The sequence below is a fragment of the Liolophura sinensis genome, chromosome 13, assembly GCF_032854445.1.
Source record: "Liolophura sinensis isolate JHLJ2023 chromosome 13, CUHK_Ljap_v2, whole genome shotgun sequence".
NCBI lineage: Eukaryota > Metazoa > Mollusca > Polyplacophora > Chitonida > Chitonidae > Liolophura > Liolophura sinensis.
This window is the reverse complement of record NC_088307.1, coordinates 15,899,229-15,916,766: the sequence shown is the minus strand read 5'-3', so window position 1 is coordinate 15,916,766 and position 17,538 is coordinate 15,899,229. Positions and strand designations below refer to the sequence as shown.

General features: G+C 42.1%; 2 protein-coding genes across 2 annotated transcripts in view; both read left to right on the top strand.

Annotated features, from left to right (window-relative positions):
• Positions 1–2,534, top strand: part of LOC135480914 (protocadherin-like wing polarity protein stan) — a 20,750-nt gene extending 18,216 nt beyond the window's left edge. Inside the window, exons 10-13 of the mRNA XM_064760843.1 lie at positions 265–497; positions 1,325–1,513; positions 1,793–1,848; positions 2,381–2,534. Of these exons, the coding sequence (XP_064616913.1) occupies positions 265–497; positions 1,325–1,513; positions 1,793–1,848; positions 2,381–2,534 (632 nt within the window). The remainder of the gene's footprint in view (positions 1–264; positions 498–1,324; positions 1,514–1,792; positions 1,849–2,380) is intronic.
• The window catches only part of LOC135480342 (protocadherin Fat 4-like), a 20,851-nt gene that overhangs the window by 559 nt on the left and 2,754 nt on the right, over positions 1–17,538 (top strand). The window contains exons 2-26 of the mRNA XM_064760169.1: positions 265–497; positions 1,325–1,513; positions 1,793–1,904; positions 2,381–3,015; positions 3,308–3,476; positions 4,109–4,332; positions 4,612–4,800; positions 5,156–5,258; positions 5,739–6,373; positions 6,573–6,741; positions 7,005–7,228; positions 7,722–7,910; positions 8,725–8,827; positions 9,227–9,861; positions 10,061–10,229; positions 10,493–10,716; positions 11,211–11,399; positions 12,790–12,892; positions 13,292–13,926; positions 14,141–14,309; positions 14,456–14,679; positions 15,145–15,333; positions 15,823–15,925; positions 16,300–16,937; positions 17,242–17,404. Coding sequence (XP_064616239.1) covers positions 2,644–3,015; positions 3,308–3,476; positions 4,109–4,332; positions 4,612–4,800; positions 5,156–5,258; positions 5,739–6,373; positions 6,573–6,741; positions 7,005–7,228; positions 7,722–7,910; positions 8,725–8,827; positions 9,227–9,861; positions 10,061–10,229; positions 10,493–10,716; positions 11,211–11,399; positions 12,790–12,892; positions 13,292–13,926; positions 14,141–14,309; positions 14,456–14,679; positions 15,145–15,333; positions 15,823–15,925; positions 16,300–16,937; positions 17,242–17,404 — 5,818 coding nt within the window. The 5' untranslated portion in view covers positions 265–497; positions 1,325–1,513; positions 1,793–1,904; positions 2,381–2,643. The remainder of the gene's footprint in view (positions 1–264; positions 498–1,324; positions 1,514–1,792; positions 1,905–2,380; positions 3,016–3,307; positions 3,477–4,108; positions 4,333–4,611; positions 4,801–5,155; positions 5,259–5,738; positions 6,374–6,572; positions 6,742–7,004; positions 7,229–7,721; positions 7,911–8,724; positions 8,828–9,226; positions 9,862–10,060; positions 10,230–10,492; positions 10,717–11,210; positions 11,400–12,789; positions 12,893–13,291; positions 13,927–14,140; positions 14,310–14,455; positions 14,680–15,144; positions 15,334–15,822; positions 15,926–16,299; positions 16,938–17,241; positions 17,405–17,538) is intronic.

Sequence of the window (17,538 nt, the reverse complement as noted above, 5' to 3'; positions counted from 1 at the left end):
TACCATCAGTCCTTGTTCTTAAGTCAGTCTTTGCATAAATACAATAAAACCCTGAGGTAAACTGACAAGAGGCAAGATATCACCGGTGATAGGTGTGACCATTCGCTAACTGCATTGCACTGTCATCACTGCTTTGGTTTACCCTTTGTTATGTAGTCTTTTATATTCACATAATACAGTTATTCTTTAGTAGAAACAAGAGATACGTTGCTGTCATGACACCTATCTTAATATGTCATCAGGTTGTAGTTTCTTTTGTTTCAGGCATTTTCAGCATCAACCCCTCAACCGGTGAGATCAGTGTGGTTAGTGGAATTGACAGAGAGAACCTACCGACTGCCCTCGTGTCCGGCACCGCCTCTGTTGTTGTACTGGCTGTTGATAATGGAACACCTAAGTCAAACACTGGCACTGCCACTGTCAACATAGCCATCACCGACGTGAACGATAACAAACCTCAGTTTGCTGAGAATTACTTTGAGATCCGCTTGTCAGAGGTAAGATCTTTTGTTTCTTACATGTGTATACTTTCATGACGCCATATTACCTTCCAAAAAGGGAGGCGATGTTTTAAATTTGGAAAATCGTAAATGGTGTGCTGTGTTTCGACGCATAAATTGATAGCAAAGTTCTTATCGAACGGAAAGGATCACCATCAAAAAATCTTCAGTCTCAAAAATCTTGAATCCCTTATGGTAAGTATGTCAGAAATTGTATTAAAGCTGCCTGGGACTAATGCATGCACGGGAGAAATTTATTTCATTTTGCTAACTGGTAAGGTAATACCTAATATATGATTATTTCCCTTGTGTGGACTTGTAGTTGCCTAGAATTACATGGTCTTGTCAACACACATTGAAGCGCTGTATTCCCATTAGCTGCGACTTAAGCCGCGTTCATAATGCAATATGTCGAATCAACTCATCAATTCGACTTGTCGTATGAAACTAGCACAATCATTATTTCATATATCTGTATCACATCTTGTGAACGCGGCTTAAGGATACTAATCAAATTTATTTATTTATTTGATTGGTGTTTTACGCCGTACTCAAGAGTATTTCACTTATACGACGGCGGCCAGCATTATGGTGGGAGGAAACCGGGCAGAGCCTGGGGCCGGGGGGAAACCCACGTAAGGCCGGAGAGGAAGCCAGCATGAGCTGGACTTGAACTCACAGCGACCGGATTGGTGAGAGACTCCTGCGTCATTACGCTGCGCTAGCGCGCTAACCAAATGAGCCACGGAGGCTCCCACTAGTCGAATTCCACAAGTCGATACGACAAGTCTAACCGAGTGAATGCGCTTTATCTCCCACAATAGGATTTCAAACCAGGCCAGGTGATTCAGCTGCCCGACGCCTCGGATAAAGATTTGGGAGAAAACGCCCGAATAGTCTACACAGTCTCCTCGGAGGCCCTGACCAGATTCAGCGCTGATACCAACACGCTCACTACAACAACAACCTGTGATAAAAATTGCGTTAAAACTGTCGATTGTGCTTTACTCCAGGTAACATTTGATGCAAAGACGATAATTGTTTACCATGGAGCAAAGTTTTTATATTGAAATGCTCAAGTGATAACAACTTGTTCTGAACTTTTGACGTGTATAATAGAGTATAAAACGCACACCGAGCAAACGATTTGAAAATTAATTGAGTTGCTTAAAGTAATCAGATAATTGGGATCTTTTCGGACACGCTGGTAGTAAAAATAGAGAATTTGCTATTTTACCGCCTCTAATGTCATTCTACTAGGCATTATCATCTTGGTTTGCCTCTTATTTCAGTTCACCTTGGAGGCGTACAACCCGGACAAACCACAAAACCGGTCCCAGTTACCCGTGTATGTGTCCTTACTTAAGACGGGGTCTACACGACCAGCCACAGCCGACCCTAAACGTACGTGTTTTACTACAGCCTTTGTTACATGTGCTTCAAATAGGTACACTCTACCTTATCAAACCAATTTGATTTTAACAGCATCCAAGTGAAGTCGGTCTGGTAACAGCATACAGCCTGGTGACAAAAACGATGCAATTGTGAATACTGCTTTTGTTTATCTCACTTTCACTTTCACTTTAACATGCATCTATGTATTTGTCTGTATTGACTGGCAGTCGTTTTTCCAAGCACTCATTGGTCTGCCATTTTGGATAATGTGTTGGCGACATTTACAGTCGCTTAATTGATTTTTTAACAAATAATTATTCAATAAGTCTTGACCTTTTCCCCTAGTGCATTTAATGATCAATAAAATATTCACTGATCAAACGCATTTTATTGTTTTTCTTAAGATTTCTAGTTTCCTGTCAGTAATATGGTTGGTTGGCATACTTGATTGATACATATACATATTGATTTCTTGAACATTTCAGTTCTGCCAACCTGCTCTTCTGTTGGATCACCCAACAACAACGACCCAAAGTTCTCCAAAGACAACTACGATGGAACAGTGACCGAGGGAGTTCCCCCAAACACTGTCGTCATTACCGTAAACACAACGGACGAGGATTATGGCGACAGTGGTAAGGTGACCTACACTATCACCAACTCTACCCGATTCGGCATCGATGACGACGGCCAAATCTACACGACAGGAGACCTGGACTACGAGAAGCCTGAGGATCGGCGCACCTGTATGCAAGTGGTGGCCACAGATGGAGGAACGCCGGCCCGATCCGCCTCCACCGTCGTCTGTGTGGACGTGCTGAATGAGAACGATAACTCGCCGGTGTTTTCCACTGATGTTTTCCCGGCCTCTGTGTCCGATGGAGATGCCCCGGGAGTGTTTGTCACCCAGATTAAGGCCACAGATCTGGATGCCGATTCTGCCATCCGCTACGACTTTGTGACAACAAACAACTATTTCCAGATCGATGCCATCAGTGGAAATGTGACGGTGTCGACGACGATAAACAGGGCTGATATTCTGACAGCAAATCCCAATTCTCAAGTTGACATCACTGTTAGGGCAAGCGATGGTGACAAAAGTACAACAGCTTTTCTTCGTGTAAGTCGGTCTCAAAAGTGTTCGTAAGCAAAAATTTGAGTGAGCATAAAAGACAAATGCGAGAACTTCTTGCTATTTTCTGTTCGGTGTGTACAAAAACTGCCAAAAAAAAGCTGTATAGGTTCCTACCTTACCCCACCTAATAACTGGTATTGTCTACATTCTTCAGTAGACGAAAAACTTGAAGTAAGCAACAATTCTGGGTAAATGAGTGTACATTTTTCCCTTCGCCTCAGGTGAGATTGACGCTGTTCAGGAAATTGTCTTCAAATTTTACATCTGCTTTTTACAGATTACTATAGTGGCCACGAACAGGTTTCCTCCGAAGTTTACCGAGACCGTGTACACCTCTGACGTGAACGAAGGGGTATCCGGGGTACAAGTGATCCAAGTATCCGCCAGTGATGATGACAACCCACAAGAGGTCATCACCTACAGTATCCACAACTCCACATTACCAAGTAAGTGATTTGAGATGTTGGCAAAATCTATCTAACAGTCATTGTTATTCGTTGACCATATCACCTTATGGCTATACTAATAGGGAGTGAGTGAGTGCTTGGGGTTTAACGTCGTACTGAACAATTTTTCGGTCCTATGACGACGAAGGAATCCTTAGGGTGCATATACGTGTAATGTGCCTCCTTCTTGCAGGACGGATTTCCACCGCTCTTTTATCTAGTGCTACTTCACTAAGACGACTTACTGAAGGCAAGTAAGCCGCCCCGCCCGAGCCATTATACTGATACGGGTCAACCAATCGTTGCACTATCCCCTTCATGCTGAACGCCAAGCGAGGAAGTTACAACTTCCTCTTTTAAAGTCTTAGGTGTGACTCGATCAAGAAATGATTCTGGATCTACCGGTCCCGAAGCGGACGCTCTACCAGCTGTGCTACTAATAGGCAGATGAATCAGTTACATGCCTCAAGAACAGAGAGTGTTGAATAATAAATGATTACCCTCATGTGTGATTGTCCATGGGACTATATCGCTGATAGAAACCACAGGCGGCTGGAAGAATTAATTAAAACTTGGCTGAAACATCGGAAAGCCTTAGGAAATATTTCCACTGCTGCATGTTCTTTTATCAGACATCTTCACGATCGACCCATCCAGAGGGGAAGTCCGCTTAGTTCAGGCTCTGGATCGGGAGGCGCTCCCTGCGGGGTTTGTGGAGGCTGTGATCGTGGCCCGGGACAGCGGCAATCCTCTCCCACAGAGGACAGCCACAGCCACACTCCGTCTCGAGGTGAACGATCTCAACGACAACGTGCCCCAGTTTGACAAGGATTCACATGACCTCGACATTTTCCAAGTAAGTTGATTCTCAGAAGAGAGATTTGCCAAAATCTTCTCAAGCCTACATACACAAGTACCATTTTTTCCTGCAGGGCAAAACACACGTATAATGAAAGAAGTGTCCAATCACTTTTTCCAGAAGGCTTTGTTAGAATAATAAGCCGACAGAGATGGACAGGGATAAATGAATACCGAACTGAACTCATGTTTTCCACAACTTACCCAAAACTCACATTTTGTCTAAATGTAGTGTGTACATGTGCCCTTCCATTATGTCTTGTTTTTTTTTCTTCAGAATTTTACATCAGGGCAAAGTTTCGGTCTGCCCAAAGCCACGGACAAAGACGTATCCGACACGATCGTGTACGAGTTGTCTGACAACGCCAAGCAGTTCTTTACTCTGGATCCTACTTCCGGCGTGGTCACCACCCGGACTGATTGTGACGCAAGCTGTAGAAAACTTGAAGACTGTCATGAAATGACGGTGAGAAAGTCACTTTCTCTTCGATAAACGCAGCGTTGTATATGTGAAGTCCAGATTAGTGACTTCTAATAAGTTGTAATTAACATCACTGCACTTTTCCCCTAATTCATCTTTATGCTACTTGTTAGGTATTTACAGGAAGACTTACAACAAAGCACAGATAAAATGACCACAGACCGGATTTCACCAGTTCCTGTGACCATTTCCCAAACTACTACACAGGCGTTCCTGCTCTGGTTTAGCTCGCTATTCTGTAGTCTTTATATATATATATATATATATATATATATATATATATATATATATATATATATATATAGTCTTTTATATTACATTGGTGTTGTTTTCTGTGCAGTTCACACTGTCAGCATATAACCCTGGGACCCCACTACAGAAGGACACACTTACTGTCAGACTCACACTACTCTCACTGGGCACCACACGGACCCCAGCAGCGGGTAAGTACACCTATAGGTTAATAGAACAAAACCGCCAACGTTAACGGCGAGAAGAAGAGACCACACGAAATAGTTTAGAAATCCTACAGTAAATATTAACAACATAACAAAACTAGAATCTCCTTGTTATCGCGTTGTCTTTGTCAATATATTCTTCTTGAAGTACACTTAGTAATAACCTCGGGACCCCACTACAGAAGAATACACTTATCATTAGACTCACACTACTCTCAATGTGCACACGGACCCCAGTAGCGAGTAAGTACACTTATACGTTGACACAACAAAATACCAACTGCGAACATAAGACGAAAGTAAACAGATTGGGGTATCATTTCATAAACCTTACCTACACAATAAAACCAGAACCTGGTTGTTATCCTGTTATCTTCTTCACTGCTGTCTTCCGAGAAAACCACCATTAGATTATGCACGTAAAGAACAGCAGTGTGGAGAATAACTTGTGCATTTTCTCATTAGGTATGAAGTCATGTTCGGACGCAAATTCCCCGAATGATCACGATCCAAAGTTTACAGAAGACAACTACGACGGCACAGTGAATGAAGGAGTTCCCCCGAACACTGTCGTTCTCATTGTCAACACAACGGACGAGGACTGGGGAAACAGTGGTAAGGTGACCTACACTATCACCAACTCTACCCGATTCGGCATCGATGACGACGGCCAAATCTACACGACAGGAGACCTGGATTACGAGAAGCCTGAGGATCGGCGCACCTGTATGCAAGTGGTGGCCACAGATGGAGGAACGCCGGCCCGATCCGCCTCCACCGTCGTCTGTGTTGATCTGATAAATTCCAATGACCACCGGCCAAAGTTTGTTAGACCTTTATTCACAGCTGTCATAAACGATGGTGCTCTCCCGGGTACATTCGTGACCACAATTTCGGCTACAGACAAGGACGCGGATTCACAAATAACCTATGATTTTGCCCTGCCCAACGACTATTTCCAGATTGACCCAGCCAGTGGTAACGTCACTGTCTCCAAAACCATCGTTAGATCGGAGATTCTCCTTACCGACCCAAAAGCCCTGATCACTGTCCAAGTGAGGGCGAACGATGGCAAGTTCCTGGAAATCACACAACTGATGGTAAGTACATTCTCGTGAAAATTTCACCAAGCGTCTTACCTGTACAAAGAATTTAAAATGTCTTTAATGTGGTGTTTCATATATAATATATTTCCATATCACACAGTTTTGTATTTATATAAAATGTCACTATTCACATCATCTAGGATCGTTTTTCACCCGTACCACGTAGTAATGATGATTCTTTCGTGCTTTGCAGGTCACAGTTCTGGAAGTAAACCGTTTCGCTCCGGAGTTCAACCAGACAATCTATAACGCAGCTGTCGATGAGGGCATATCCAATGTTGTTGTTGGTCAAGTAACAGCCAATGATAGAGATGTTCCCAAGCAACAAATAACCTATTCCATCTACAACTCAACCATTCCCAGTAAGTAATACAATCTTTAGGTTTGAGACTGCGTTTAACACGAATTCAATAAATAAATGTCAAGTCTATTCTATACCTCGTTAGTTAATCTCATTTCCAAGTTTTAACAGCCTGTAAAACATTTAAACTATTTAAAATAAAGTTTATTTGAATATGAAACTCCAAAGAATATATGTGAAAAACTTTAAGGATAAAATTGTTTTACCTCACTGGGTTTTACAGATTTTGTTTTTCTGACATATTTTCATCTCTTCCGTTCTCAGACATCTTCACGATCGACCCGTCCAGCGGCGAGGTCCGCCTAGTCCAGGCTCTGGATCGGGAGGCGCTTCCTGTGGGGTTTGTGGAGGTTGTGATCATGGCCCGGGACAGCGGCAACCCTCCCCCACAGAGAACGGCCACAGCCACACTCCGTCTTCAGGTGAACGATGTCAACGACAACGTGCCCCAGTTTGACGAGGACTCTCATGACCTTGACATTTTTCAGGTATGTTAGACATTTACCATGCAGGTTTTTCCAACTCTCGTGGACCTTCCCAAAAAGTCTTTTGCCACATTTATGTTGCCTGTTTGAGTACACGGTTGTGATGTCATTATTGCTCATTTTACATACACAGTACACAATTTTTCGAATACTTGAATCTGCCCTTCCTTACTTCCTCAGCAATGCGGCCTAGAAATGTAAAGTCGATATGAAAATAGGACAGACATGCATATGTTCAGAGATTCTTATCTTTTTAGGTATATAACTCAAGCCTTGCTTTAATCAGATGAATTTTCCATTGGGTTTAGATTACACAAGAATGTTAACTGAATGTTTTTTACTTTACTACACTTACAACTTTTCACCTCGAGCTGTGTTACAGTGATAGACTAGCCCCATTCCTAGACTGAGTGAGGGGATGTTATGTCGTGCGTTGTTGTCGCATTCTTTTGAAATCAAATGCATTATCATGTCGTTCTTTAATGTTGTTCTTCAGAATTTTACATCAGGGCAAAGTTTCGTTCTGCCCAAAGCCACGGACAAAGACGTATCTGACACGATCGTGTACGAGTTGTCTGACAACGCCAAGCAGTTCTTTACTCTGGATCCTACTTCTGGCGTGGTCACCACCCGGACTGATTGTGACGCAAGCTGTAAGAAGTTAGCCGACTGTAACTACATGACGGTGAGTGCATTACAAAGCAAAGCCTAAAAGAGCAAGGCTACAAATTGGGTTGTTCAATAATTACATGCCATTATTACAATATCACAAATTAGAGGCAAAGATATCATGGATTGACCCCACCCACAAACCAAACCACCGTTCTGAAATTCAAATATTCGATGTAAACTAATTTTACCTGTATTGTTACGTCACATCTATGTATATGGAATACAAACGTAAACGGGTGACAGGAGAGCGGGAAGTTATGAGAGGTATTGAGACATTGGGTCTATCATGACTATGAGATTTCAAAGTGCTGTTGTCATAAAGCTATTGTTCGGCGTCTTCAACCAGTCAGAGAGTCTATTATTACAATGCTACATTCGTCAGACTGTTTGATATTCTTTGATATATAGCGTTTGTCTGTGGATTGTTGCCCGTTTATTGACAACTATCGGCATCTTCAACTAGTCTGCGAGTCTATTATTACAATGCTACACGCATTAGATTGTTTTGATATTCTTTGATATATAGCGTTTGCCTGTGGATTGTTGCCCGTTTATGGACAACTATCGGCATCTTCAAATAGTCTGCGAGTCTATTATTACAATGCTACACGCATTAGATTGTTTTGATATTCTTTGATATATAGCGTTTGTCTGTGGATTGTTGCCCGTTTATGGACAACTATCGGCATCTTCAACTAGTCTGCGAGTCTATTATTACAGTGGTACACGTATTAGATTGTTTGATATTCTTTGATATGTAGCGTTTGTCTGTGGATTCCTGTCTGTTTATGGACAACGTTTTCAGTCAACGGTTGTCTTTGTTTCAGTTTACGTTATGGGCTTACAATCCTGACGCTCAGGATAGGAGGGACTCTCTTACCGTCCGACTCACGCTGCTGGCCCTGACAAACACCCGTACCCCTGCCACAGGTAGATAGACGTTCGCTCTTAGTTAAAGGATAGTGTTGTATCAGACGACAGACAAACGTGGGACAAAGAAGAATTATTTGAAAATCCCACTTCCTGGTTTAACTGATCTCGACGAGCAGATTGTCAACTGACCAGTATTTTGTGACTGTGTTTATATAAACATCATATAAATCATGTTACTTTCTGATATGAATGTTGATGTCACCCCTTAAAATCAAATCAGTACAATAACTAATTTAAACAGCCGATGTGATTGTTTTAAATCTCGTTGTCTTTGTCTCAGTGTCCTTCTAGTGACATGAAATAAGTCTACATGTAGCATTGCCTATCTTTTGTTATGACCATTGAGCATGGAGGTCAAACATTTCCAGTTGGGTGACTTTTTCTTTCATATTTTAGATATTAAATCTTGTTCTGACACGAATTCGCCGAACAACCACGATCCAAAGTTTACAAAAGACAACTACGAGGGCACCGTGGATGAAGGAGTTCCCCCGAACACTGTCGTCATTACCGTAAACACAACGGACGAGGATTGGGGAGACAGTGGTAAGGTGACCTACACTATCACCAACTCTACCCGATTCGGCATCGATGACGACGGCCAAATCTACACGACAGGAGATCTGGATTACGAGAAGCCTGAGGATCGGCGCACCTGTATGCAAGTGGTGGCCACAGATGGAGGAACGCCGGCCCGATCCGCCTCCACCGTCGTCTGTGTTGATCTGATAAATTCCAATGACCACCGGCCAAAGTTTGTTAGACCTTTATTCACAGCTGTCATAAACGATGGTGCTCTCCCGGGTACATTTGTGACCACAATTTCGGCTACAGACAAGGACGCGGATTCACAAATCACCTATGATTTTGTCCTGCCCAACGACTATTTCCAGATTGACCCAGCCAGTGGTAACGTCACTGTCTCCAAAACCATCGTTAGATCGGAGATTCTCCTTACCGACCCAAAAGCCCTGATCACTGTCCAAGTGAGGGCGAACGATGGCAAGTTCCTGGAAATCACACAACTGATGGTAAGTACATTCTCGTGAAAATTTCACCAAGCGTCTTACCTGTACAAAGAATTTAAAATGTCTTTAAGGTGGTGTTTCATATATAATATATTTCCATATCACACAGTTTTGTATTTATATAAAATGTCACTATTCACATCATCTAAGATCGTTTTTCACCCGTACCACGTAGTAATGATGATTCTTTCGTGCTTTGCAGGTCACAGTTCTGGAAGTAAACCGTTTCGCTCCGGAGTTCAACCAGACAATCTATAACGCAGCTGTCGATGAGGGCATATCCAATGTTGTTGTTGGTCAAGTAACAGCCAATGATAGAGATGTTCCCAAGCAACAAATAACCTATTCCATCTACAACTCAACCATTCCCAGTAAGTAATACAATCTTTAGGTTTGAGACTGCGTTTAACACGAATTCAATAAATAAATGTCAAGTCTATTCTAAACCTCGTTAGTTAATCTCATTTCCAAGTTTTAACAGCCTGTAAAACATTTAAACTATTTAAAATAAAGTTTATTTGAATATGAAACTCCAAAGAATATATGTGAAAAACTTTAGGGATAAAATTGTTTTACCTCACTGGGTTTTACAGATTTTGTTTTTCTGACATATTTTCATCTCTTCCGTTCTCAGACATCTTCACGATCGACCCGTCCAGCGGCGAGGTCCGCCTAGTCCAGGCTCTGGATCGGGAGGCGCTTCCTGTGGGGTTTGTGGAGGTTGTGATCATGGCCCGGGACAGCGGCAACCCTCCCCCACAGAGAACGGCCACAGCCACACTCCGTCTTCAGGTGAACGATGTCAACGACAACGTGCCCCAGTTTGACAAGGACTCTCATGACCTTGACATTTTTCAGGTATGTTAGACATTTACCATGCAGGTTTTTCCAGCTTTCGTGGCCTCCCAAATTTCTTTTACCACATTTATGTTGACTGGTGCAGTACCCGGTTGTGCTGTCATTATTGCCCATTTTGCATACACAGTACGGAATTTTTCGAATACTTGAATCTGCCCTCCTTATGTCCTCAGCATGACGCTCCCAGAATGTAAAGCCGATATTAAAATTGTATAGACATGGATACGTTCAGAAATTCTTATCTTTACACTTATATCAGTTGGTCGATGCTTTAATCAGATAAATTTCCCATTGGTTTTAGATTACATAAAAATGTTCAACGTAGTCTTGTTTTTTTGTTTGCGAGACCTTTAATTTTTCAAGTCGAGCTGTGTTACAGTGATAAACTGGTCCCATTCCTAGACTAAGCAAGGGGCATTTTATGTCGTGTCTTGTTCTCTCATTCTTTTGAAATCAAATGCATTATCATGTCGTTATTTTATGCTGGTGTTCAGAATTTTACATCAGGGCAAAGTTTCGTTCTGCCCAAAGCTACGGACAAAGACGTATCCGACACGATCGTGTACGAGTTGTCTGACAACGCCAAGCAGTTCTTCACCCTGGATCCTACTTCTGGCGTGGTCACAACAAGGACGGATTGTGACGCCAGCTGTAAGAAGTTAGCCGACTGTAACTACATGACGGTGAGTGCATTACAAAGCAAAGCCTAAAAGAGCAAGGCTACAAATTGGGTTGTTCAATAATTACATGCCATTATTACAATATCACAGATTAGAGGCAAAGATATCATGGATTGACCCCACCCACAAACCAAACCACCGTTCTGAAATTCAAATATTCGATGTAAACTAATTTTACCTGTATTGTTACGTCACATGTATGTATATGGATTATAAACGTAAAAGGGTGACAGGAGAGCGGGACGTTATGAGAGGTATTGAGACATTGGGTCTATAATGACTATGAGATTTTAAAATGCTGTTGTCATAAAGCTATTACTCGGCATCTTCAACTAGTCTGAGAGTCTATTATTACAATGCTACATTCGTCAGACTGTTTGATATTCTTTGATATATAGCGTTTGTCTGTGGATTGTTGCCCGTTTATTGACAACTATCGGCATCTTCAACTAGTCTGAGAGTCTATTATTACAATGTTACACGCATTAGATTGTTTGATATATAACGTTTGTCTGTGGATTGTTGCCCGTTTATTGACAACTATCGGCATCTTCAACTAGTCTGCGAGTCTATTATTACAATGCTGCACGCATTAGATTGTTTTGATATTCTTTGATATATAGCGTTTGTCTGTGGATTGTTGCCCGTTTATTGACAACTATCGGCATCTTCAACTAGTCTGCGAGTCTATTATTACAGTGGTACACGTATTAGATTGTTTGATATTCTTTGATATATAGCGTTTGCCTGTGGATTGTTGCCCGTTTATTGACAACTATCGGCATCTTCAACTAGTCTGAGAGTCTATTATTACAAGGCTGCACGCATTAGATTGTTTTGATATTCTTTGATATATAGCGTTTGTCTGTGGATTGTTGCCCGTTTATTGACAACTATCGGCATCTTCAACTAGTCTGCGAGTCTATTATTACAGTGGTACACGTATTAGATTGTTTGATATTCTTTGATATATAGCGTTTGCCTGTGGATTGTTGCCCGTTTATTGACAACTATCGGCATCTTCAACTAGTCTGCGAGTCTATTATTACAATGCTGCACGCATTAGATTGTTTTGATATTCTTTGATATATAGCGTTTGTCTGTGGATTGTTGCCCGTTTGTTGACAACTATCGCCATCTTCAACTAGTCTGCGAGTCTATTATTACAATGCTACACGTATTAGATTGTTTGATATTCTTTGATATATAGCGTTTGCCTGTGGATTGTTGCCCGTTTATGGACAACTATCGGCATCTTCAACTAGTCTGCGAGTCTATTATTACAGTGCTACACGTATTAGATTGTTTGATATTCTTTGATATATAGCGTTTGTCTGTGGATTCCTGTCTGTTTATGGACAACGTTTTCAGTCAACAGTTGTCTTTGTTTCAGTTTACGCTATGGGCTTACAACCCTGACGCTCAGGATAGGAGGGACTCTCTTACCGTCCGGCTCACGCTGCTGGCCCTGACAAACACCCGTACCCCTGCCACAGGTAGATAGACGTTCGCTCTTAGTTAAAGGATAGTGATGTATCAGACGACAGACAAACGTGGGACAAAGAAGAATTATTTGAAAATCCCACTTCCTGGTTTAACTGATCTAGACGAGCAGATTGTCAACTGACCAGTATTTTGTGACTGTGTTTATATAAACATCACATAAATCATGTTACTTTCTGATATGAATGTTGATGTCACCCCTTAAAATCAAATCAGTACAATAACTAATTTAAACAGCCGATGTGATTGTTTTAAATATCGTTGTCTTTGTCTCAGTGTCCTTCCAGTGACATGAAATAAGTCTACATGTAGCACTGCCTATCTTTTGTTATGACCATTGAGCATAGAGGTCTAACATTTCCAGTTGGGTGACTTTTTCTTTCATATTTTAGATATTAAATCTTGTTCTGACACGAATTCGCCGAACAACCACGATCCAAAGTTTACAGAAGACAACTACGACGGCACAGTGAATGAAGGGGTTCCCCCAAACACTGTCGTCATTACCGTAAACACAACAGACGAGGATTGGGGAGACAGTGGTAAGGTGACCTACACTATCACCAACTCTACCCGATTCGGCATCGATGACGACGGCCAAATCTACACGACAGGAGACCTGGATTACGAGAAGCCTGAGGATCGGCGCACCTGTATGCAAGTGGTGGCCACAGATGGAGGAACGCCGGCCCGATCCGCCTCCACCGTCGTCTGTGTTGATCTGATAAATTCCAATGACCACCGGCCAAAGTTTGTTAGACCTTTATTCACAGCTGTCATAAACGATGGTGCTCTCCCGGGTACATTCGTGACCACAATTTCGGCTACAGACAAGGACGCGGATTCACAAATAACCTATGATTTTGTCCTGCCCAACGACTATTTCCAGATTGACCCAGCCAGTGGTAACGTCACTGTCTCCAAAACCATCGTTAGATCGGAGATTCTCCTTACCTACCCAAAAGCCCTGATCACTGTCCAAGTGAGGGCGAACGATGGCAAGTTCCTGGAAATCACACAACTGATGGTAAGTACATTCTCGTGAAAATTTCACCAAGCGTCTTACCTGTACAAAGAATTTAATATGTAATTTGTTCATATGTCTTTAAGGTGGTGTTTCATATATTATATACTTCCAGATGACATGATTTTGTATTAACATAGAATCTTACTATTCACGTCATCTAAGATCGTTTTTCATCCGTACCACGTAGTAATGATGATTCTTTCATGTTTTGCAGGTCACAGTTCTGGAAGTAAACCGTTTCGCTCCGGAGTTCAACCAGACAATCTATAACGCAGCTGTCGATGAGGGCATATCCAATGTTGTTGTTGGTCAAGTAACAGCCAATGATAGAGATGTTCCCAAGCAACAAATAACCTATTCCATCTACAACTCAACCATTCCCAGTAAGTAATATGGTCTTTAGGCTTGAGTACTGCCTAAAACACCAATGCAATAACCATGTCAAAAGCTTTAAGGATAAAAGTATCTTACCTCACTGGGTTTTACACATTTTGTTTTTCTGACATATTTTCATCTCTGGCGTCCTCAGACATCTTCACGGTCGACCCATCCAGCGGCGAGGTCCGCCTAGTCCAGGCTCTGGATCGGGAGGCGCTCCCTGTGGGGTTTGTGGAGGTTGTGATCATGGCCCGGGACAGCGGCAACCCTCCCCCACAGAGAACGGCCACAGCCACACTCCGTCTCCAGGTGAACGATGTCAACGACAACGTGCCCCAGTTTGACAAGGACTCTCATGACCTTGACATTTTTCAGGTATGTTAGACATTTACCATGCAGGTTTTTCCAGCTCTCGTGGCCTCCCCAATGTCTTTTACCACATTTATGTTGATTGGTCCAGTACCCGATTTTTTGCTGTCATTATTGCCAAATTTGCATACACAGTACGGAATTGTTCGAGTACTTGAATCTGTCTTCAGCAATGCGCCCTAAAGATGTAAAGTCGATATGAAAATAGCACAGACATGCAAATGCTCCTGGATTCTTATCTTTGCAGTTCTATAAGTTGGTCGATGCTTTAATCAGATGAATTTTCCATTGGATTTAGATTACATGAGGATGTTCAATGTAGTCTTGTTTGCTACACTTATAACTTTTCAACTCGACAACCTGGTTGAAAGTTCAACAACTTTCAACAATGGGATTTTATGTCTTGTCTTGTTATCACATTGTTTTGAAATCAAATGCATTATCTCGTCGTTGTTTCATACTGGTCTTCAGAATTTTACATCAGGGCAAAGTTTCGTTTTGCCCAAAGCCACGGACAAAGACGTATCCGACACGATCGTGTATGAGTTGTCTGACAACGCCAAGCAGTTCTTCACCCTGGATCCTACTTCTGGCGTGGTCACAACAAGGACGGATTGTGACGCCAGCTGTAAGAAGTTAGCCGACTGTAACTACATGACGGTGAGTGCATTACAAAGCAAAGCCTAAAAGAGCAAGGCTACAAATTGGGTTGTTCAATAATTACATGCCATTATTGCAATATCACAAATTAGATGCAAAGATATCATGGATTGACCCCACCCACAAACCAAACCACCGTTCTGAAATTCAAATATTCGATGTAAACTAATTTTACCTGTATTGTTACGTCACATCTATGTATATGGAATATAAATGTAAAAGGGTGACAGGAGAGCGGGAAATTATGAGGGGTATTGAGACATTGGGTCTATCATGATTATTAGATTTCTAAGTGCTGTTGTCATAAAGCTATTGTTCGGCATCTTCAACTAGTCAGAGAGTCTAATATTATAATGCTACATTCATCAAATTGTTTGACATTCTTTTGCATTTATCAGTGGATTTTGCCTGTTTATCGCCAACATTTCCAGTCAACATTTTTTGTCTGTTTATGGACAACGTTTCAGTCAACAGTTGTCTTTGTTTTAGTTTACAGTATGGGCTTACAATCCTGACGCTCAAGATAGGAGGGACTCTCTTACCGTCCGGCTCACGCTGCTGGCCCTGACAAACACCCGTACCCCTGCCACAGGTAGGCAGACGTTCACTCTTAGTTTAGGGACAGTGTTGTATCAGACGACAAACAGAAAATCCTGCTTCCTGGTTTAACTGATCTAGACGAGCAGATTGTCAACTGACCAGTATTTTGTGACTGTGTTTATATAAACATCACAAAAATCATGTTACTTTCTGATATGAATGTTGATGTCACCCCTTAAAATCAAATCAGTACAATAACTAATTTAAACAGCCGATGTGATTGTTTTAAATATCGTTGTCTTTGTCTCAGTGTCCTTCCAGTGACATGAAATAAGTCTACATGTAGCATTGCCTATCTTTTGTTATGACCATTGAGCATGGAGGTCAAACATTTCCAGTTGGGTGACTTTTTCTTTCAAATTTTAGATATTAAATCTTGTTCTGACACGAATTCGCCGAACAACCACGATCCAAAGTTTACAAAAGACAACTACGAGGGCACCGTGGATGAAGGAGTTCCCCCGAACACTGTCGTCATTACCGTCAACACAACGGACGAGGACTGGGGAAACAGTGGTAAGGTGACCTACACTATCACCAACTCTACCCGATTCGGCATCGATGACGACGGCCAAATCTACACGACAGGAGACCTGGATTACGAGAAGCCTGAGGATCGGCGCACCTGTATGCAAGTGGTGGCCACAGATGGAGGAACGCCGGCCCGATCCGCCTCCACCGTCGTCTGTGTCGACGTGCGGAATAAGAACGAGCATACGCCAACTTTCACTCGTCCCACGTTCAGCACTTTCGTGTATGATCGTGATGCTCCCGGAACTTTTGTGATACAAATTTTGGCAACAGATAGGGATTCTGGGGCGACAGTAAGGCATACTCTGGTCCCAGGTACCAGTGAGTATTTTCAGATCGACGCTATCAGCGGGAATATAACTGTTAAGAAAACAATCAATAGGGATGCCATGTTACAAAACACTGGAGCAGACTTTGTAACCTTGACTGTACGAGCTACTGATGGAGTGCTGGACTCTACGGCCCAACTTCGGGTGAGTTTTCCAGTTTTTTATGTGCTCAGGTACGTCTGATATTACAGATAAATATGTCAACTCACTACGAGAAACTTAGACATGTTCTGGAAGGTCCGTTTATCTGGTGTCCTTTTACAGTATTTGCTGAATTCGCTTCTCGTTTATACGTGCAGTTGTTACAAGATGAAGAAGGACATGTTTGTATATTTTTTCATGTTTTTTTTTTCAAGCCTCCGCTGTATTGTTGCCTATAGATTACATGATTTCCAACGATAAATCTGTTGAGGAAAATTCACATGCCTTTCGTTGTCTGTTTGAACAGGTGACAGTTGTGAAGAAAAATGATTTTGCTCCAGAGTTTGGCCAGGAAGTGTTCCCAGTGACTGTGATAGAGGAAACTGTGGTGGATCCGCTGATAACCGTGACGGCCACTGACAGGGACAGCATAAATGAGATCGTAACCTACCGTATTGTGAACGTTACAAGTGAGTTTGACGAGAACCAATCGCTCAGTACACACTGTAATATATATAATTAGTAATATTAGAACACACGACCTCGACAAGAAAACAAAGGCGTTTGCGGTTCACAGCAAGGCAAGAAAGGCTGAAAGGGTGTA